Source organism: Eriocheir sinensis, chromosome 46 (assembly GCF_024679095.1).
Source record: "Eriocheir sinensis breed Jianghai 21 chromosome 46, ASM2467909v1, whole genome shotgun sequence".
In the NCBI taxonomy this organism is placed as follows: Eukaryota; Metazoa; Arthropoda; class Malacostraca; order Decapoda; family Varunidae; genus Eriocheir; species Eriocheir sinensis.
In genome coordinates this window covers 6919907-6944055 of record NC_066554.1, presented here as the reverse complement: position 1 = coordinate 6944055, position 24149 = coordinate 6919907, and the positions used below count along the sequence as shown (strand labels likewise).

The following is a 24149-nucleotide window of genomic DNA, read 5'->3' as shown; positions in this document are numbered from 1 at the left end:
TCCCCTCCCAGTATCGGTCCCTTGCTGCCCCGTCCCCCCACACCCCACACCCCTCACCATACCCACACAAACAGACAGACTGACAGGAGGAAACGGTATGTCACCACCAACTCCCTCAGTCCCCAGCTCCCCAGTTTCCTCCCTCCCCTGCCCCGCCCCCTTGTCATGTCCATTACGCCCAGGGTCACACAAACAGACAGACACAGACCGAAAGTGCATGCCCACCGCCTCCCTCACTTCCCAGCTGCCCCTTATCTTCCCTCCCCAGCCCCCACAGCCCCGCCAACACCACCACCCCACTCACCCCCGTCTCTTCCTTCCCCATGCCCAAAACACAGACAAAGACAGACAGGAGTGGAGGGCATGTCAGCGCCACCACCCTCACCTCTCTCACCCCCTCAGCTCCCCAATTTCCTCCCTCCCAGCCCCGCCCCCTTCACCATACCCAGAACACAGACACCAACAGACAGACAGGAGTGGACGGCATGCCAGCTCCCGTCACACGCCTTCACGTTACTAAGATAACATCACAGTGCTCCCCATCACCGAGACAGGCGGCGAGGAGGCAGGGGAGGCTCGGCCACACGCGGGCCTGCTCCTGCCGCCCGAGGGTAACAGGTGTGAGGGGCGGCGTGGCGGGGGGCGGGCGTGGCGGCGGCTGGGTGTTGGGACCTGACCGCGGGCACACACACGGGCGGGCTGCCTCACCAAGCCTGGCACGGAAGGGCGTAGAGGCGGTGATTGAAGGCGGGACACGGGCGGCGGCGGCACTATGACCCGGTCGGTGTCGAGGTCTGGCTAGCACTGAGGCGGCCACACAGGCACACACCTCCACCGCCGCCACCACCACCACCACCAGCAGCGACGGTGTGTGCCACGCGCGCGCAACACCGCCGCCACCACCACCACCCAGCCAGTCCTCCCTCTTCTTCCTCCTCACAGTTCATCAGCCCTAACCTCACATCTCTCCCTAACCACCACCACTACCATTACTCACCCCTCTCCGTCACCCTCATCAGAACTTCTCTCAACACCATCGCTCTCTAAAGTCGTCACCACCACCACCACCACCCTCTTCCCCTCCACCTCCCTTTCCTCGCCATTCATCAACATTTCTCTCACTTCCTTTCATCGCTTCTCCTCCTTGCCAGCACAACGATTCTTGGGTCACACCTCCCTGCACTTCACATCCCTACTTCTTAGCCAGAGAAAGAACTCTAGGGACACACCAACCTGCATTTCACTTCCCTTCGTCTCAGCCGGCACAACTCTACGGTCACACGTCCCCGTATTTCACTACCCCTGTCATATCAACAACCAATAGCCAACCCTCTACCTCACAAGCACCAAAAACATAAGACCTCGATCGCATAACCTCACCTCATCCCTCACTATCACCATCACAACCACCATCACAACCACCATCGCACCTCTCCTTAGCTTACGTCACTATATCAGGCCTTCACCTTACGTCTCGCACCACCTCACTATCCCCACCTCCACTACCACCCTCCTCCTCACATCACAACGCCACCACCTTCCACCCCTCCCATACGATAACCACATTTCCCCGTCACGCTCACCTCATAACAGTGACCGCACAGCACACCTCACAGGCACCTCACTTACCTCGGCCATGAGCAGGTGTGTCCCCCCTCGGTCTACCCCCCTGTGGCGTACCTGCAACAACAAGATAAGGGTTCCATTAGTGACGCCGGAGTCAATCCCAGAGAGACGGGTGTAGAGCAGCGCGCACCACCTCCCGAGCGAGCTACACAATCAACGCTCAAAGGTAGCGCGCCGCCACGCCACACCGGGTCAATTAGCACCTGTGTGTGGGCGTGTGTGTGTGTGTGTGTGTGGGGCTTGTAGATGGAGCTGCAGACCAACTCAAGACACGCACAAGCGACAATATTTGAGTCCGTCTTTCTGAGTACATATTGAAAGCTTTTGTTATGTCAAGAAATACACCAGTTTGTCTTTCTGTAGGCCAAGAAATATACAAGTCTGTCTTTCTGTAAGCTAAAAAAATACAGGAGTTTGTCTTTCTGTAGGTCAACAAATATGCAAGTCTGTCTTTCTGTAAGCTGAAAAAATACAGGAGTTTGTCTTTCTGTAGGTCAAGAAATATACAAGTTTGTCTTTCTGTAAGCAAAAAAAAATATACAGGGTTTTGTCTTTCTGTAGGTCAAGAAATACACCCAATTTGTCTTTCTATAGGCCAAGAAGCACACGAGTTTGTCTTTCCGTAAACCAAGAAATATACACGTTTGTCTTTTTATAGGGAAAAAGGAAACAAGTCCGTCTTTCTGTATACGTTTGAAACCTTGGTAATGGAAGAGCAATATTAGAGTGTATGTTCACAAACGCGCTCGAGTCCGAAACAACGGTAACAAGAAAAATATTTGACTTTATCTCGCCGGCCATTACCAGAGTTTATCTTCCACCAGAGGAGTTGGGAACCTCAGAAACGGGGCCGAGAAATGAGTATGTTTGTCTTTCCTCACACACACACACGATGAAAACCTTTGTGATAGCCGAGAAATACGCGAGGTAAACACACACACACACACACACACACACACACACACACACACACACACACACACACACACACACACACACACACCTTCAAAAACCAGCTGAAAATAATTTAAAAAGAGAAAACTCAATATGATGTCACGTTCCCTCTCATCTCACTCTATGCACATCCATTTCCATTTACAGCACGTGTCCGGAACTCCATGGAATGACACTCACGGACACGGACAGAAAGATAGACGTGCATGTGTGTGAGTGGCGGCAGGATATAGTAACCAGGGTCTGTGCGACATTTCGAAATAACACACACGAACACAGACAAACTCGAAATTGACCTCTCTTTCGGCCACCTCTTTTGATTCGTTTTTGTAGGAGTAGCGAGTGTCGGGCTTTTTTTTATTATTGTTTCCTTTTTTTGTGCCCTTGAGCCGTCTCCTTTGTTGTAAAAAAAAAATAAAAAATAAAAACAGATGTGTATATGTGAGTGTGTGAGACAATAGGACATGGTAACCAGCGTCCGATTAGCGTCCCACAACAACACACACACACACACACACACACACACACACACACACACACACACACACACAAACAAACAAACGTGCGTGAGTGTATGGCAGCAGCAGCGACAGGCCGGCCATTGCACCCCGGCGTGACGCAAGCGGAGGTCAGCGCGGATGATGGAATGGAAAAACAATTACACCGAAACAATCACCTTCCCATTAAACTGTCCCGGGAGAGGTGGAGTGGGGGAGGGGGAGGAGGAAGAGGACCCCAACCCATCGACTTGCATGCTCGATTCAGCCCTCGCCCCCCCCTGCCCTACTGTACCTACCCATGTCCCCTATCCTCCCTTGCCTTCCCATCCCTTCCTCCCCCTTCCCTGCTCTCTCCCACCTTTATCCTCTGTTGCCCTCCCTTCCTTTCCCTTCTTCCACCTTCCTTTTACCCACCTCTCTCCTCTGTTGCCTTCCCTTCCTCTCCTCCCCCTTCCTGTACCCTGTTGTCATCACTTTCCTCCCCTCTTCCCTTCCCTCTCCTACCAGTACCCCGTTGCCTTCCCTTCCGTTCATTTCCCTTTCCCTGTACCTTTCCACCCATGTTCCCCGTTGCCTTCCCTTCCCTTCCTACCCCTTCCTGTACCCACCCCATGACCTCTGTTGTCGCCCATTCTTCCCGTTCCTGTACCGTGTTGCCTCCCCTTCTCTTTCTAACCTGTCCCCTCCCACCCTCCCTCTCCCCAACCGTACCCAACACAATACAGTCCATTAATTATTCTCTCCATCCTCTACCTTCCCTTCCTTCCTACCTATATTCCTAATCGCCATACCTGTTCCCTTTCACCCTCTCCTTTCCCTTCTTTCCCCTTCATACCTAGCACAGTCCACTGCCTTATTTATTCCCTCCTCTCCTTTCCCTTCCCTTCTCTTTCCCTTGCCTATGTACCTACCTATATCCTCAATCACCCTACCTATTTACCTATCTACCTATCGTGTCTGCTTCTCTTTTTTTTTGTTACTCCTTCATTTTCATTCCCATCCCCTCCCTCCCCTCCCTTTCATTCCTACCTACCTACCGACCTACCTACCATACTTACTTCCTATCACCCCCTCTTTCCATTCTCTTCCTTCTTACCTTCTTACCTGTTTTTCCTTTATATATCAACCCCAACCTTACCTCAATTACACCTGGCCTCCACCAGCCTCCCCATTACCCACAAATAGCGACCCCTTCCTTCCCACTCATCCCTCCTCTCCCTTCCCCAACCTCAACCAGCCCCTTCCCCTCCCTCCCCCTTTATATAACAGGGTTCGTAGGGTATCAGGGGGAGGGGAAAGGAAGGGGGTTGGGAAGGGAGGGGAGGGGAAGGCATTGCTCTCAACCCCTCCCTCCCCCACCCGACTCCTCCCCTATATATACCCGGGTTCATAGGGTATCAGGGGGGGGGAAGGGTAGGGGAAGGGGGAATGAACGAAAGGGAAGGCAACGGGGTACTGGTAGGAGAGGGAAGGGAAGAGGGGAGGAAAGTGATGGCAACAGGGTACAGGAAGGGGGAGGGGAAGGGAAGGCATTGCTCTCAACCCCTCCCTCCCCCACCCGACTCCTCCCCTATATATACCCGGGTTCATAGGGTATCAGGGGGAGGGGAAGGGGAGGGGAAGGGAGAATGGAGGGGGAGGCATTGCTCTCTACTGATTGGGCGCCACGTAATTAGCCCGTGACGTCACAGCCTACGCCTCAATATCGGAAAACTGTGATTGGCTGAACGCTAACTTTAAACTTCTTTGATTAGTCTTCGCTCAAAATAATAACAATAATTGGGAGGTAATAATAACCGCCGAGCCGAAAATGAGTATGCTGCCTTTCTCCATCACCTTCTCCATCTGTCACTATCTACATCACTATCAACACCAATTCCTTATCACCTATATACTATTACCCATTGACTTCACCATCATCACCTATACCACTACCTATCTTCATCACCTTTCCCCATTTGTCACTATCTATACCACTGTCAACACCACATTTACATCACCTTTCATCACCCATTGACTCCACCATCATCACCTATCATGACCACTATCTATCTTCATCACCTTCCCCATTTGTCACTATCTACATCACTATCAACACCACATCTTTAAAACCTATATACTATTACCCATTGACTTTTCACCATCAACACCAATCATCAAATAGAGTGAGAGAACAGTACCTTTCCTTATCACCATTCTCAACCTGTCACTATCTACACCACTATCATCACCAAAAAAATCTTGTCTATCCATCTTCATAGCCTATCATCACCCATTACTAACTTTTCATCATCACATCCAAACCCATCACCCCCTATCCTCATCTATCCCTATCATCATCTAGAACTCCTTGTCACTACACATTCATCAATTATCACCCAGTACCTATCATCACGGATCCCTATCATTACCATCAACCCTATTATTATCACCTCTAACTTGATATCAGTATTATCACTTTAAACTCCTTCCTACATCCTAATTAACTATCATCACTAATTATACCGTCTACCAATACCGTCATCACTAAGACACTATTATCAACAGGCCTTCATAACCCCCATCATCACTACATACACTTAACTCTATCATCATCACATCACAGAATTCTCACACATCATCACCACCAAAGAATCACAAACGATTACTAACACCACCATCACCACCCATCATCCTGCATCACCCTCATCACTATCACTAACCTTTACAATCACCACCCACCATCCTTCATCACCATCATCACTATCACTAACCTTTAACAGCAATCACCACCACCATCACAACCCATCACCCCTCATTATTATCACTAACCTTCAACACCAATCACCACCCACCATCCTGCATCACCATCATCACTATCACTAACCTTCACAATCACCACCACCATCACCTGTTTCCAGTGAGTGCAGGATGTCATAAAAAACGTCCCCTTTCTCCATTTCCACGTCGTACTTCTCCCTGACTCCCTCCCCTCCTCTATTTCCTTTATAAATAGAGCAACAACGAACGGAAAACGTATACCCAGACACGCATCCATCTATAGGGACATGGACATACAATAAACGAACAATAAACAAATAAACAATGGATCACACGCATATCCACCAATACACACACAAACGAACAAACAAGCCAATCACAACACACACACACACACACACACACACACACACACACACACACACACACACACACACCTGCAGAGCCAATAAACAGGGTTCTTGACGAGGATAGATCATGTGGAAGAGGAGGAAAGGAAGAGGAGAAAGAGGAGGAGGAGAAGGTGGATAGTGGTGTGTTCAGGCTAGGATTGGTGGTAGTGATGATGGTGCAGGAGGTTGAGGGGGAGGGGGAAAGAAGGAAGTGGTGGTGGTGGTGGTGGTGGTGGCTCAAGTCTGCGGCTCCGTCACTCCACGTTTAATTACCGGACCGAGAAGAGCAATAAAAGCCGTGAAGGAAGAGGACAGAGAGGACAACAGGAGGAGGAGGAGGAGGAGATGAAAGAGAAGAAGAAACGAGGAAATACAAGACATGGAAAAGGAGAACAGAAAGAAAAGGAAATAAGAGGAGAAAGAAGGAAAAGGAGGAAGAAAACAGGAGAATGAAGAGTAGATGAAAGAAAAGAAGGGAATATATGAGAAGGAGAAGGAGGAAGAGAACAAAAAGGAGGAAGAGTAGGAGGAGGAGATGAAAAAAAGGAGAAAGGAGGAAATATTAGAGAAGGAAAATGAGGAAGAAAACAGGAAAAGGAAGAGCAGGAGGAGGAGATGAAGCAGAAGAAGGGAGGAAAATGAGGAAGAGAAAACAAGAGAAGGAATGGAAGGAGGAAGAAGAGAATACAAACACACACACACACACACACACACACACACACACGAACATACACAGCGTGCGTGGGTGCGGGTGAAATGGCAGAGAAAAAGAGGCAAGATCGGACAAGGAGCGTGGGCCAGAAAGATATAGTATAATGCAGAGCAAGCAAAGGGGAAACGAGGGGGAAGGAAAATACAGTAAAATGATAAGAATATTGGAGGAAGGAAAAGGAGAGATGCTGAGAAAGGAAGAGACGGAAAGAAGAAAAAGGAGTCAGTTACCAAGAAAAAAAGAACACAAGTAAAGATGAGAAAATAAACCCGAAGAAGAGAATGGAAGAGAGGAAGGAAGAGAGAAAAATGCTGAGAAAGGAAGAAACAGAAAGAAGAAAAAGGAGACAATGTTACCAAGAAAAAAGAACACAAGAATAGATGAAAAAATAAACCAAAAACAAAGAAGAAAAAGAAAGTGAACGAAAGAAGGATAAAAGGAGGGAAAACGAAAGGGAGGAAGAAAAAGGAGACAGTGTTACCAAGAAAAGAAACACAAGAATAGATGTAAAAATACATAAGAAGCAAGGAAAAGAAAAAGTAAGCGAACGAAATATGAAAGAAGGAAAGAGAGAATCGACAAGAAATGAAAGAATGAAGAATAAATACAAAAAGAAAGAGAGGGGAAATAATAATATAAGTAAAAAAAAATAAGAAAGCAAAAAAACAAGACTGCAAAAACGTGACAAATCAGGAAGAACGGAAATGACTGAGTGGGAAGATAAGAAGAATAACTGAATAAATGAAGGAATAGAGGAAAGAGAAGAGAAATAAAAAAATAAAACATAGGAAAAGGTCAATTCAGGAAGGACGGAAATAAGTGAGAGAATGGAGAAAAACTATAACTGAATAAAAGAGAGAATGAAGGGAACAGAGGAGAGAAAGAGGAGAGATGAGGAAGAATTAAAGAAAGCAAAAAAGACATAGCAAAAAGTGAAGATTCGGGAGCAACGGAAATAAGTGTGAAAGAATGGAGAAAAAAAGAGTAAATGGAATCGACAGGAGAGGGAACGATATTACAGAACCAAGAGGAAGGGAGGAAAGAAAAAAAGGAGAAAAATACAAAAAAAAAGGAGGCGACAGAGAAAGAGAAGGAGGGAAGGAGGGCGAGGTAGAAGAGGGAGAAGAGACGATGAAAAAAGAGCGATTCAGAAGGATAACGAAGAAGCAAAGAACAGAGGAGACAAGGATAAAATGTAAGAGGAAGATTATGATGAGGACAAGGAGGAGGAGGAGGAGGAGGAGGAGGAAGGAAGGAAGATGGGCGATGAAAGGAGGAGGAGGAAGAGGAAGAGGAATAGACGTAGGAGGGAGGTGGAAAATGATAAGAGTGAGGGGAGAAGGAGGAGAAAGAAATAGAAAGGAAGAGGAATAGGAGGAGGAGGAGGGAGATGAGGAGGAACAGCAGGAAAGAGAAGAGGAATTAGAGGAGGAGGGAGGTGGAAGATGATGAATGACGAGAGATGAGGGAAGGAAGGAAAATGAATAGGAGAGAGGTAGATGATGAGGAGAAGGAGGAGAAAGAAGGGAAAGATGAATGGGAAGAGAAGGAAGGAAGGAGGGTGATGAAAGGAGGAAGAGGAGGAACAACAGGAAAAAGAGGAATAAGGGGAAGAGGAATGAGGTGAGTGAGTGATGAGGGGAACAGGACGAAGAACATGAAAATAGGAGAGAGACCAGGATGATGAGAGGAAAGGAAGGGCGCGGACGCAGACCCATTACCGTGCAAATTGGGCGTAATGCAGCCGCTGTAACGAAGGCAAAGGACAGCCAGCGGGGACGAGGGGAGGGACGGAACGGGACGGGGCGGGGTGGAGACGGGATGGGAACGGGACGGGGCAGGGTGGAGACGGGATGGGAAGGAGTGAAGGGAACGTGTAATACTTTGTTCCATGCTAATGTTACACCGTCATCACCACCGCCATCAGGACCACTATCATCACCATCACCACCACCATTATTATGTCACTAGTATGTCATGGTGTTGAAGTGTGATAGTGATGGACGAACAAAGCACTACCACCATAAAAAAAAATAGCAGGAAACGAAAACAGGGAGAAAAGGGAAAAGAAAAAACAGAAACAAGGAGAAAAAAAATATTATACTCCTACAACAAAAATAAAATAAAAGAAAGAAAACAAGAAGAGGAACTATTACTATTACTATCTATTATCACACGAAGAAAAATAAATACCAAGAACAAAGACAACGATACATAATGCCAACAAAAAAGATACACGGAAATTTTATACAAGAGAAAGAAGATAAGGAGAATGAGGCCGAGTGAGAAAGAGAGGGAAGGAGAGGAGGAGGAGGAGGAGGAGGAGGAGGTGAAGATGAAGGCGGAGGAAAAGGTGAAGGTTAGGCGGACGGGGAGGGGTAAGAGAAAGTGAAGGTGGAGGGGAGAGGGTTAGGAGGGGAGAGGGGAAGGTGGAGGAGGTAAAGTAGGATTAAGTAAGAGGTGGAAAACAAAAGAGATGAGAGGAAAGAAAGAAAAATAAGAAGCGAAACAAAAACAGAGAAAGACACGGATGACAACATAGCCCAATAACCCCCCCTAAAAAAAATAATAATAATAAAAAAATAAAAAAAGCATAATCTCGCTCATCTAAAAAAAAAAAAGGAAAAAAAGAAAAATTGCCGCATAACCTCCGGGCTCATCTCCGTCTCCTGAGCCCATGACCCTTTAAAACACCTGCCTGATTTACCTCCGACAGGTGAAGACACTAAACACGTCCTTCCCCTCCCTCACAAGACAAAACCAGACAAGGACCCAGACGATTGCAACACCCACACCACGTAAGGCTGACCAACAGACTTCTTCCAACACAGACTGCAGTGCAATCAACAGGATCCCGCACCACCCCCACCCCCACCCCCACCTCCACCAATACCGCAGCGAGGAAGACGATAGCGAAGAGCATGATTAGTCAATGATATAATGACAGACAATGATATAATGATGGAACTCAGCACCCCAGTTAAAGGGATGATTAGAAGGGGGAGCTAAACAGTAATATGATGCTAGACTAATGACTAATAGGAGTAGTTTAGAAGGTTGAGATGAGAGGGGGAGAGGGAAGGGAGGGGGAAAATAAATAGAAAATAACCACTGTCATTACAACATGGGTTCAATTAGGGAAGAATCAGACGAGGAATACAATAACATACAGGGAGGGAAAATTGTCTTGATTAAAAGGTGAGTGAAACATCGTCAATAAAGATAGAAATAGATTGATAGATAAATAGTCTGATGGATGAGAATTATGATTAAGGGGTGAGGGAAACTTGTGAATAAAGATAGAAATAGATTGATAGATAAAGAGTCTGATGGATGAGAATTACGAGTGAGGGGTGACGGAAGCTTTGTGGATACAGAAGACAGATAAATTGATTGAAATAGATAAGTTCATAGATACAGAGATAGATAGGTTAACAGATGGAGTACGAATGAGGAGTGGGGAAAATATAGTGGAGATAGATTACTATAGACACATTGATGGATAAGCAGACAGGTAGATATATGATAATTACAATAAAGGGGTAGATAGGTAATTAGGCCGATAGATGAATTATGATCGAGGGGTAAGGGAAACACTGTGGTGACAGATAGAATAGACAAAATCGATAAACTGACACGGTGACATACGGGCAAACAGGTTGATAGATCATAATTAAGATAGAGGAATAAGGGAAACATTCGATGGAGATAGAGAAGGAGGAGGCAGAATAGAGGAGGAGGTGGAAGTGGAGGAAGAAGTGAAGGTGAAGGAAGAGGAAGAAGAGGAAGTGAAGGTGGAAAAGAAAATGAAGATGGAGACGAAAGGAAGGAAAGAAAGGGGAAGAAGGAGGAGGAGGTGGAGGAAGGGAAATAAAGCAGGATTAAGTAAAAAGTGGATAAATGAATGAAAACAAAAAAAAAAGGACAAAAAATAAAAAAAAATCATACCAACACAGACTAAACAAAAACGACAAGGGCAAAGAAAACGGGAAGCAATATCAGCAGCAACCCCCCCCCCCGCGCCCGCCCCGCCCCAAGGGACAACCTGATAAGCAATATAAGTCCCGTGATACAGAAACTTCCCTCTGCCAGTAGATCCATTTTCTCCCGGGGGCACAATGGATAACCCAACTCCGCCAGGCCTAATACACCTTACCCTTCACCTGTGTTCTCATTCTTCTCTTCCTTTCTTTCGTCTATATATATATTTACTTCCATCATCAGCCTTTCTTCTTATTCCTCATTCTTCCATTCTCATTATAATATACCTGAACCTTACCTGTACTGATTCTGCTCTTCCTTTTTTGTTTATATTTTATCCCTCTCACTTATCCAACCTACTTCTATTTAGCTATTCTTCTTATCCTTTCTTTCATTCTCCTTTTAATATACCTTTCATTCTCTTCCTAATATACCTTAACCTTACCTGTGTCCTGATTCTTCTTCTCTACTTTCTTCTTTATATATTTACTCCCTCTCACTGTTACCTCTGTCGTCCTTTCTTTATATATATTTAGTTTTTTTTTCTTTTCTCCTTCTTAGCTTTTTCTCATTTAATTCTCATTCTACCTTAACCTTACGTGTCCGGATTCTTTTCTTCCTTTCTCCCTCTTCTTTATATATTTACTTCCTCTAACTTTTACCTTCTACTTCCATCATTCTTTTATTATTTAGTTTTCTCCTTTCAGACTCATCTATCAACTCTCTTTCATTATTTTCCTTCTTATCCAACCTCGACCAGACATGGCATTTTCTTCTTTTCTCCTTCTTTAATATATTCACTTCCTCTCACTTTCACCTTCTACTTCTATTATTCTTTCTTTTTATTTATCTTCCTCATTTCATTCTCATCCAACCTTAACCACACCAGTCACCCATCACTGTATAATAACAAGAACAGCAACAAAGATAACAAAACACAACCACCACCATCCACTACTAACAACAACAAAAACAACAACAAAGATAACACCACCACCACCACCACAGTAACAAACAAAAACAACAAGAGAAAAAACTATATAATCAACACTCTATAACACGTAGACACTTACTCCCTTCCTTCCCCCCTACTCCCCAACTCCCCTTCCCTCACAACACACAAGGTAATCACTCAGGACGAAGGAGTGGCTGGGGTGAGGTGGGGGAGGAACAGGGGAGGGGAAGATGGGGGGATGAGGGGAGATGTGTGTTCCTCCCTACCTCCCCCCCCCCCCTCCTCGCCACACGCAGTTGTCCCATCGACCACAAACCCACGTCGATTACCCTCTTGTGTATTGGCTGTATAGTGGCCTGCGAGGAGGAGGAGGAGGAGGAGGAGGAGGAGGAGGAGAAAGAGGTGGTGGTGGTGAGACGAATAAAAAAATATAAAAAAACGCAGAGGTAAGCAAATAAAGACTGGACAAAAAAAACAAAGAAAGAGGAGGAGGACAAAGAAACGGAGATGAAAACAAATGAGGGAGAAGGAATAGTATGAGAAGAAAAGATGGAGGAGGAGGAGAAAATGGGGAGAAAGAGAAGGGAAAATGGGAGGAGGAGGATAAGGAGAAAAAAAAGTGGAGAAGGAAGCGGAGAAAATGAGGATAGAGAAAGGAATAGAGGAGGAGAAAAGGAAGATGACAAAGAAAATGAAGGAAAAAAACTTGTGCAGAGGAGAAAATGGGAAAGAGGAGTTGGGTAAAGAGGAGGAGGATGAGGAGGAAGAAGAAGAGGAGTAACGAGGAGGAGGAGGTGAAGCAGACGGAAGATAAACAACGAGGAGTCACAGTCGGAGATGAAAGTGGTGGAGATGAAGGAGGTGGTGGTGGTGGTGATGAATGTGGTGGTGACAGACAGATATGAAGTGGAGAAGTTAGTGCAGTGGAGGCGGTGGCGGAGGTGGAGGTGGTGACGGGAGTTCAGTGGAGTTGGTAATATATAGCGGTAGTGTTCGCGTTGGTGGTGGAGGTGGAGGTGGAGGAGGTGGACAAAGACAGTTCAGCTTTTAATATATTGTAAAAGAAAGGTTAGAAAAGATTGTGGTAGTTGCAGTAGCAGTAGCAGTAGCAGTAGTAGTAGTAGTAGTAGTAGTAGCAACATAGACACAACAGTAAGAGGAAGAAGAGGAGGTAATACTGAGAAAAATACGAAAAAGACCCCTAAAAATAAGTAAAGAAATATGGAAGAAGACAAAAGAAGAGGACGAGGAGGAGGAGGATGGCAGAGAAATGGAGGAAAAAAAAATGACAGAGGAAGAATAAAGTAAATAGTAAATACAAGGAAACAAAAGGTAGTGGTATTCATGGTTATGATAGCAATAAAAATAATAGTAGTAATAGTAGAGGTAGTAGTAGTGGTGAGTGATAGGTAGGACGTAGTGGACGTAGGTGGTTGTGTTAGTAGTGGTGGTGATGGTGGTGGTGATAATGGTAGTAAGAGAGGTAGTGGGGTTGTAGTGATGAGGTGCTGGCAGGTGGTGATGGTACTGGTGGTGGAAATAATGGTAATGGTAGTAGTGGTAAGTGGAGGTGGTGGAGGTTATGGCGGGTGGGCGGACGGGCAGACTGATGAAAATGTATGTGGGCTTTACTTCTTCGCGTTATTTATTTCATTTATTTGCTGCCTTGATTTACGGCCGGCACGTCATAAATAAGGTTTGGGAGGCTCGCTATCGCCCACGCCACGCACACACACACACACACACACACACACACACACACACACACACGTCTGGCTAGTCTTGGCGAATGCGCGGGTGGAGAGAGAGGGAGAATTGCCTTTGATAGTAGTAGTAGTAGTAGTAGTAGTAGTAGTAGTAGTAGTAGTAGTAGTAGTAGTAGTAGTAGTAGTAGTAGTAGTAGTAGTAGTAGTAGTAGTAGTAGTAGTAGTATAATAAAGTGGAAAAAATAAGAAAAAAAAGGGAAAAAACGAAAAGAATAACAAAAACAAAAGAAAAAAACAGAAGTAGTAGGTACAGTGATCGTGTTAAAAAGAGGGGAAGAACAAAAACAAGGACAAGAAAAACAAGAAAAAAAATAGATATTGTGATAATGGAAACTCAAATACCAACCAAAAATTATGTGGACACGAAAACAAAAAGAAAAAAAAAGGAAGTGCAGGTGAGTGTCATGGGCCGGTATTTTCAGACGCTCCCGCCTCTCACATCAGCTATTTCCAAAGACCGAAAAGAGTATTAATAGCGTTGTGATTAATGTTATTTCCACGTTCATGTTTCAGAAGCTTTGTCACACTACCACCAGGGTCAAAGAACTACCCCTGGAAATGCCCAAACTACCCGTGAAAGCGTTGTCAAAGTTGTGTTCTTCGGTCTTGAAAGGTTTAAAAATATGGCCCTTATCTCGCGGCACGAAGCAGAACACTAAACCCTCCCTCCACGCGGCGGCCTTTGTCCTGAGCTTATTGAACACTGGACCAAACCTATCAGGAAAATGTGATCCATAATAACAGCGGATGAGGGATGACGAGACACACACACACACACACACACACACACACACACACACACACACACACACACACACACACACTCAACCTCGCCCCCCCACCACACACACACACGCACATGTCAACCCACACTCCCACCTCCTCCCACTCTTCCTCTTCAACGTACGCTTAAATCCCTACTCCTCCTCCTTAGTGATGATGGAAAGCTGTAGTGATGAAGGGCTTAGCATCCCCCATTCTTATTTACAAGGTATGCTTACTCCTACGCTTCCTTTTTTTGTGTGATAGTTTGTGATGAGTGTAATTATGAATGACCAGGAATCTCGCGTCCTTGATAACGGATACCTACGACGCCCATCTCCTGTTTGTGATGCTGGTAATCTCTGGTTGTCGATTTGGCATGGATAAACAATGAATGATAAGCCTGACTCCCTTTGGTGATGATAGCAAGCTGTAGTTAATGGTCGGTATTATAAGTAGTAGTAGTAGTAGTAATAGTAGTGGTGGTGGTGGCAAGTGAGACAGAGCAGTAGTAGGAAGAGGAGGAGGTGATAGTGAGAAAAATAAGAAAAAAAAAGGCCCATAAAAGTAAGTAGAGCAAAATGGAAAAAGACAAAGGAGGAGGATGGCAAAGAAATGGATTAAAAAAACAAAACAAAAATGACAGAGGAAGAATAGTACATAGTAAAACAAAGAGATTAATCGGGTTCAAATGAGTCTTTCTTAAGGTTCAAATTCAAATGCTTAACCCCCCAACCCAAACACACACACACACACACACACACACACACACACACACACACACACACACACACACACACACACACACACACACACACACCTCTTTGTCATGACCATAAATTAGTTAGTAACATGGTCAAGACAAAGCACTGAAATGTTTAACCTCCTCCCAATACTCCCTCCCCTTCAGATGGTGGTAAGCTGTTAACAACCTCCCCTTCCTCCCCTGTATAGTTAATGTCGAGTTAATGGCAATCTGCATATATTAGCGTGGTAAAGACAAACGTTCGGCTCACCCGCTTCCCTTTTGCAACCGCTAATGGTGATGTGATGAAGAGTTAGCATATCAGCGACACAATCTCGCTTTGATGCCGAAGATTCAAAGATACAAGCATGCAGTTACTAAGCTATACTGAGTTACAAAGCTGCCCCCACCCCCTTTTTTTACAGCAGAGGAGACAGTGCAAGGGCGTAAAAAAAAAAAATGAAAAATGAAAAATGAAAAATGAAAAAAAAATGAAAAAAAATGAAAAATGAAAAAAAATGAAAAAAATGAAAAAAAAATAAAAATAAAAAAGACCGCTGGGAAACGAACATTCAAACGACATATTAAACAGCCACATCACATTAATTTGGGCTGAACAAGTCATTATACCAGCCTTTAAATAATGGGGTGGATATAAGCGTTCAAATCCTTACGTTTTTCTCCTCTCTGTTTCACCCCTCAGCTGTCTCCTATGCTAGAAACACTCATATATTCAACTAGGGCGAAGCAAGCCATTATATCTCACTCTTAAAATTATGAAGTAGATAAAAGCGTTCAAATCCTCACGTGGTTTTTCCCTTATATGTTTACACTTGAGATGGAAAATGAACACTCAAGCCACAAATCTAACTCCCACATCACATCCATTACGGCGGAACCAGCCAATATATCTCAGCCTCAATATAATGTGGTAGATATAGACGTTCAAATCCTCATGTCTTTTCCCCTCATCTGCTTAACCTTGAGCTGGGAAACGAACACTCAAGTCACAGATCTTCCCCCACACCACATCCATCACGGCGGAGCAAGTTAATATATCTCAGCCTCAATATAATGTGGTAGATATAGACGTTCAAATCCTCACGTCTTTTCCCCTCATCTGCTTAACCTTGAGCTGGGAAACGAACACTCAAGTCACAGATCTTCTCCCACACCACATCCATCACGGCGGGCAAGGCATTACATCTCAGCCTTAATTAACCTTAACTTCCAGACACAACACCCACGGACGGAACAAACAGTCGGCGTCATGCAGGCAGAGTAATGCAATATCTTCGCCTCAAAACTCAACCCAATTAACTTCTGGACATTAGAACATTTAGGGAGGGAGAGAGGACGTGCAGGGCGGCGAGTAAGACTGCAGAACCTTGGCCCTGATACCCCCAAACTTATCCTCCAAACACGGCATTAAAATTTTACGGGTGCAGGAACGGCAGACAGGCAGATCAATGCAGCCAACAAACTCCATAATATCCAAACACTGCATTTAGGGAGGGAAGAAGGTGGAGGCAGGATACAGGTAGAGTGGAGTGCAGGTAGAGAAACACAACCTAACTAACAATTTCCAAACACAACACTTGGGAATTAAATAAACAAGCGCAGTCGTACAAGTAGAGAAACACAACCTAACCAACTAAATTTCCAAACACAACACTTAGGAATTAAATAAAAAACAGCCCAGTCGTACACGCAGAGAAACACAACCTAACCAACTAAATTTCGAAACACAACACTTAGGAATTAAATAAACAAGCGCAGTCGTACAAGCAGAGAAACACAACCTAACCAACTAAATTTCGAAACACAACACTTGGGAATAGAATAAAGTAGGCAAACAACACAATCACACAAAAGGAGGGACAGACAAGCAGAATCGCACAACCAAACTTAACCTAACCTAACCAAACCTAACCTAACCAAACCTATCCTAACCAAACCTTCCCTAACCTAACCTAACCAAACCTAGCCCAACCCAACCTAACCTAACCTAACCTAACCTAACCAAACCTTCCCTAACCTAACCTAACCCAACCCAACCCAACCTAACCTAACCTAACCTAACCTAACCTAACCAACTCGACTTCCCAACACACCAATAAGGAGGGCGGGCATACACAGGGGTCGTTGTATACAGACAGAAGAATACAACCTACCCAACTTAACTTCCCAACACACCAACAAACAGGACAGGCATAAACAGGGGTCGTGGTGGTGCAGGCGCAGGCGGAGGGGAGACCAATGCAGCAGCCTGGGCCCTTCCTTGAACACGCGACACGGGACAGCACGCCGGGGAGCCATCAGCCAGCCGCCCCGCCGAGCATAAAGCACTTCACGCCAGCTTACTCCACACGCCCCCAGCCCCGTCCTACTCCGCCCCGCCCCGCCAGGCATAAACCACTCTTCAGGCAGCTCACTATAACACCCGAAGCCCCATGCGCCCTGTGCCGAGTATAAACCACCCCGCTGGCAGTGTGTCGGGCGGCTCACTGTAATGCGCCCGCCAGGATTTGCAGCTTAATAACGACGCGAGGTAAAACATAATGGTGACTCTTAATCATGGCGGTGTCACGCGGGTTTAGGATGCATCGTAAAGCTAAGGAGACAGAGAAGCATTGGCAAGGATGATAAGGTGAAGCACAGACGAAGAAGCAACACAAAGCTACAGAAAACCTAAAGAAAATAAGGATGGGAAAAGGAAGAATACGAGGTTGGTAATGAAGATAAGGTGCCGCAAACGCCAAAAAATGCAACACAAACCTATGGAGAAACAGACACATAAACAAAGAAGATAAAGGTAAAAAACAAGGACAAGACAAAACACAAAAGACAAGAAAAAGAAAGAAAATGAGGACAAGAAATACAAGTGCAGCATGAGCCAAAGAATACAGGACAAAGCTTTAAACAAAAAAAGAAAGAAAATAAGGAAAAGAAAGAAAACAAGACAAAGACAATGGCATCTAGCACAAACCCGGCAGCATAACACAAGAATAAGCGTCCAACACAAACCGCATACCTCAACACAAACCAGACCAGTGTGCAACATGTCTGAGAACGCAACACAAGCTTTCAACAAGAACGAAAGAATATACAAATCAAGCCTTCTTTTACAACACCACCACGAGCGACTCCCAATGCAGCAACACAATCCATAATAAAACTGTGCTACGTGTCGGAGAATGCAACACAAACTTACAAGAAAAACAAAGTATACAAATTAAGCTTTTTTAGTTTTTACACCAGCACGAATCCCCCAATGCAGCAACACAAACCATAACAAGCCAGTGCTACATGTCGGAGAATGCAACACAAACTTACAAGAAAAACAAAGTATACAAATCAAGTCTTTCTATTCGTTACACCAGCAGGAGTCCCCCAATGCAGCAACACAACACCAAATCAAAACTGTGCTATATGTCGGAGAATTCAACACAAACTTACAAGAAAAACTGTACAAATTAAGCCTTTTTGTTTTTTACACCAGCACAAGTCCCCCAATGCAGCAACACAACGCCAAATCAAAACTGTGCTACATGCCAGAGAATGCAACACAAACTTAAGAAAACAAGAGTATACAAATCATGCCTTTTTTATACAACCACCAAAACGAGTGAGTTCCCCCCCAATGCACCAACAACACAAGCAACACAACAACGCAAGGCCAACATCATCATCATAAGAGTAAGCCTGTGGAAGGGCGGTCAGTTAAGCCTCATAAGTTGGGGTCTAGTCCCGGATTACTCTTGACACAATCTCTCTGGCGGTTGTTTTTTGTTGTGATTAATGAAAATGTTGCAAGTTAAGCTGGATATTAACTGTACTGGCATTTAATAAGGCTCGGGAAAGTAGTCAAATCACACACCAACGGATACACACACACACACACACACACACACACACACACACACACACACACACAACAGAACGATTTTTTTTTTCTTTCCTTTCCTCCCTCCCTCCGTGAAAGATATATAAGTTGACCTTGATATTAACTACACCAGCATTAAGAAAGGTTAGGAAAGTATTCAATTCACACACGTACACAGACACGGACACACAGACACACACACACATGATATAACACCATATTTCTACCCCACCCCACCCCCCCAACCGTGAAGATATACACTTTAATTAGTAACATTTAGAAAAGCTAGGAATGTATTCACACACACACACACACATACACACAGACACACACGCCAGAACACTAATATCGTTCCCTCCCTCCTTCTCCCCCTTAACGAAACAAGTTAATCTGGATATTACTGCACTGGCAAAGGGTCAGAAAGTATGCAGATTACACACACACACACACACACACACACACACACACACACACACACACACACACACACACACACACACACACACACACACACACACACACACACACACACACACAGGACAGAACAATATCTTTCCCTCCCTCCCTCACCCTCCTTTCCCTTCCTTCGTGCGACTTAAGACTCTTCAGGCGGGCAATATCAGGTCGCCTTGTGAGTTAAATTGGCTCCCTGCTCCTTACAACTCTCCTCCGGCCTCCTCGTCCCTCTCTCCGCGGCGGCATTAAGGGGAGGGTTTTATACAATTGAGCTCAAACTTCCTGCCCGGCTTCCACTGGCAATAATACAAGGGAAATAATGACTGTGGGAGAAATAACATAACCTTGACGAGCCTACAGATTAACTGGATGTGTGCTCGTAAACAACAAATCACTACCACATTTGATCATAATAGGAAGCAATTGTTTCAAGATCGATTACTATATATATTTTTTTTGTGCCAGGAGGAAGCAATACATTGACAGACATTGAAAGCCATAAATACCATCACACAACTGTTCAAAGACTTAATTCACACAGTTACCCCTCTCACCTTTACTTCTAATAAGAACAATGATTAGCGGGCTTTTTGTTCTCTCATATATTTTTACCCTTGAGCCGCTTCCTTTACTACGAAAAAAAAAAAAAAAAGCTACACGTTCAGAAAGCCATAAATACCATCACACAACTGTTCAAAGCCTAATTCACACAGTTACCTATACCCTCTTCATTACTTGACTGATAATTATTGTTATAAGCAGATGACTAATAGCTAAAAGGTTAAGTCACCACAAAAATTCCCATCACACAGTTTTCCAGAAATTCCCATAGTTACCCATACCCTCTTACCCATACCCTGATCATGGTTGTAAGCAGGCGGGTAATAGCTACAGTGTTCATAGTTAACGCCTTAAATACCACCACACAATAATTCTTCAGAGCCTATTAAATATTGAGGGGACGAGGAAGGTATCAAGACACTCTCCACCCGAAATTGACCTTTACCTCTAATAAGAACAATGATTAACGGGCTTTTTGTTCTCTCATATATTTTTACCCTTGAGCTGCTTCCTTTACTACGAAAAAAAAAAAAAAAAGCTACACGTTCAGAAAGCCGTATTTTAAAACATTTCGTCGCCCACGTTCACATATTTGACATGGCTTTCGTAGGAGCTGTAAGCCTTTCCAGGGGTAGTGTTATGACCCTGGTGGTAGTTTGACCCTTCTTCTGTGACATAAACCTTAAAAAACACTCATGAAAAACAGATTGATCCCCTTTTTGACCTTTAGAAATAGTTGATGTGAGAAGCGATGGTGTCTTAAAATACGGCCCTAATTCCCATAGTCATCCATCCTCGCTTTCCCTGACCCGAGTGATGGAAAGAGACTAATAGCTGCGCGAAGGCTCTAATGATGATGACCACGGTGGTGCACGCGGCCGCCCAGCGCTGAATGGCCTCACTAATAGTTCCTGAGGACTGAGGACAGGCGATCAATAGCCCCCAATAGCCAAAACACGGGGAGCACAGCACGCACGAGGGGGGAGGGGGAGGGGGAGAAAAGGAGGCGGACGAAGATTAGCGGGAGATAAAAAGTGGTAGCCGAATATATTGAGATGATAAGTAAAAGACAAAAGGAGATAATTTAATCGCCCGAGAAGAAAAAGGAGGAGGAGGAGGAGGAAGAGGAGGAAGGAAATTAACAGGACAAAACCCAAAATTAGATGAAAATATTAAAACGAAGAGAAGTAACAAATTGAAAATAAGAGAATTAAATTGCACAAGCAGGAGGAAGACGATTAAAGGTAAAATGAGAAGAAAAAAAACAGAATTAGATGAAAATATTAAGACGACGAGAAGTAACAAAAGAAAAATAAGTGAAAATTTGATCGCACGAGGAGGAGGAGGAGGAAAAAGAAAAGTCATTAAAAGGGAAAAATTAAAAAAACAATTACATGAAGATATTAAGACCAGAAGTAAGAAAAGAAAAGCAAGTGAGAATCTGATCACACAAGGAGGAGGGAGGAGGAAGAGGAGAGGCGGTATAAAACAAGTGGAAGGAAGAAAGAAAAAAGAAAAAGAGGAAAGTGGATGACAAGATTGAGACGAAGACAAATAATATAAGATGACAGGAGTGAGAATTTATTTACAATCTCAAGCGTTTTGTCTTCACCCCCCCCCCCCCCCCATCACCAGACCCAAGAAATGACGATTGGAAGGAGAGGGAAGATAAAAGAAAAATATCCCATAAACTGCGGCGTCAAAACAGAAAGACGAAGAAGAGTCGCAATATCAGTCAATTCAATTTGGGTGATGGCCTGATAGATTCATTCTCTCTCTCTCTCTCTCTCTCTCTCTCTCTCTCTCTCTCTCTCTCTCTCTCTTCTCTTTTATCTCTTCTCTTTTATCTCTTCTCTTTTATCTCTTCTCTTCTTTTATCTCTTCTCTTCTTTTATCTCTTCTTCTCTTTTATCTCTTCTTCTCTTTTATCTCTTCTTCTCTTTTATCTCTTCTTCTCTTTTATCTCTTCTTCTCTTTTATCTCTTCTTCTCTTTTATCTCTTCTTCTCTTTTATCTCTTCTTCTCTTTTATCTCTTCTCTTTTATCTCTTCTTCTCTTTTATCTCTTCTTCTCTTTTATCTCTTCTTCTCTTTTATCTCTTCTTCTCTTTTATCTCTTCTTCTCTTTTATCTCTTCTTCTCTTTTATCTCTTCTCCTCTTTTATCTCTTCTCCTCTTTTATCTCTTCTCCTCTTTTATCTCTTCTCCTCTTTTATCTCTTCTCCTCTTTTATCTCTTCTCCTCTTTTATCTCTTCTCCTCTTTTATCTCTTCTCCTCTTTTATCTCTTCTCCTCTTTTTTCTCTTCTCCTCTTTTTTCTCTTCTCCTCTTTTATCTCTTCTCCTCTTTTATCTCTTCTCCTCTCATCCCTTTCCTCATCTTTATCTTTCTTTCTCTCCCTTTCCTCCTCCCCTTTCCATTCTTCTTTTTTCTCTCCTCTTCTCTCCCCTCCTCCTCTTCGCTTCCCCTCTCCTCTCCCTTCCATGTATCTTATCTTACCGAACCTAAACTCACCTCTCTAAATACAATTCCCTCAAAAACTCAACTTCTCTCTTACACTCCCCACCCATCACATCACCCTTCACCTTATATCACAACACGTCACTACATCATACCACACCACACCCCCTATCCTGCAGGCATTGGGCGAGAGAAGCAGCGAAGATGAAAGAGATGGATATTAAAGTGATTTCTGAACCCCGGGCAAAATAGGGATCTGGAGCCATGAGGGAGGAAGGGAAGGAGGGTGATCTCTGCTGCTTCCTTGAAAAACACGGTGATAGAAAGACGATGATCCCTTGATTATAATGAATAGCAGCGGTGGTGGTGGTGGTGGTGCGGCGCCTTGACTCACACACACACACACACACACCGGCTCTAATACGGGGGAAAGATGGACAAAGGATGGGGTAAGGAAGGGGAGATGAGCAAGGAAGGGGGGGGGAGAGAGAGAGAGAGAGAGAGAGAGAGAGAGAGAGAGAGAGAGAGAGAGAGAGAGAGAGAGAGAGAGAACAGACTGACGGACCAAGCCAAACGGACTGACAGAGAGAAAAGGGAGAGGGACAAAATGGAACGAGAAAAACACGAGAAGTTGTACGCTATAAAAAAAAAAAAAAGAAGAGCGAGAACTGAAAACAAAAATGCGAATAGAAAAAAGAAATGTAAAAAAAATGAAAAGGGGGAGAAAAAATATAATACTGGAGGGAAAAAAAAAACAAGAATAAATTGGAGACGATACGGAGAAAAAATATTTATAAAAACGTGGAGAGGAAAATATTACAAGGTAGAAAAATCACTTTTATGGCGCAGGCAGATATGAACCTTTTATCAGTCCCCCCCCTCCCTCCCTCTTTTTTTTATAGCCCTTCGTCTCTCTCTCTCTCTCTCTCTCTCTCTCTCTCTCTCGAATCAAGCAAACCAGCACCAGCCAAGTCAAGCGTATCTTCCTATCCAATCACCAATTCCACGCACCGGGAAGGGAAGGGAAGGCGGGAGAAGCTTATCCATCAAATAATTAATCAGAGGCGTGTATCAGGCAAGCAAGGAATGGGGGGGGGGTGATGTTGAGGGGGGGAGGGTGGTGTGTGGTAGGGGGGAGCGAGGGACAGCAAGGGTAGTGGTGGGGAAGTGGGGGAACAGTAGTGGGAGTGAGGGGGGGGGTAGGAAAGGGTGGTGATATTGGAAGGGTGGTGGTGGTGGTGGTGGTAGGTAAGGGGGAAGGGAGAGCAAGGGTAGTGGTGGAGAAGTGGATGGAACAGAAAAGGTAGTGGAGGGGAGGTGGAGACAGCAAGGGCAGTGGAGTTGGGTGGTGATATTAGAAGGGGAGGCAGCTAGGGTGGTGGTGGTGGTGGTGGTGGGTAGGGGGGGAAGGAGAGTAAGGGAAATGGTGGGGAAGTGGAGGGGACCAGGAGAGATAACAATAAGGAATAAAGGAATGAAAAATAGATAAAAAGATAAATATAGAAATAGGAATAGAAAAGAGGAATAGAAAGAAAACGAAACCAAAAAAAAAATGATAACGAGGAAAAGGAGAAAAAAACGAAACCAGGAAATAACAACAACAATAATATTAATACGCAAAAAATGAAAAACAG

General features: G+C 44.4%; 1 protein-coding gene across 1 annotated transcript in view; it reads right to left on the bottom strand.

Moving 5' to 3' along the window:
• Positions 1-24149, bottom strand: part of LOC126981020 (serine/threonine-protein kinase PLK1-like) — a 119336-nt gene that overhangs the window by 72524 nt on the left and 22663 nt on the right. Inside the window, exon 7 of the mRNA XM_050831646.1 lies at positions 1630-1680. Coding sequence (XP_050687603.1) covers positions 1630-1680 — 51 coding nt within the window. The remainder of the gene's footprint in view (positions 1-1629; positions 1681-24149) is intronic.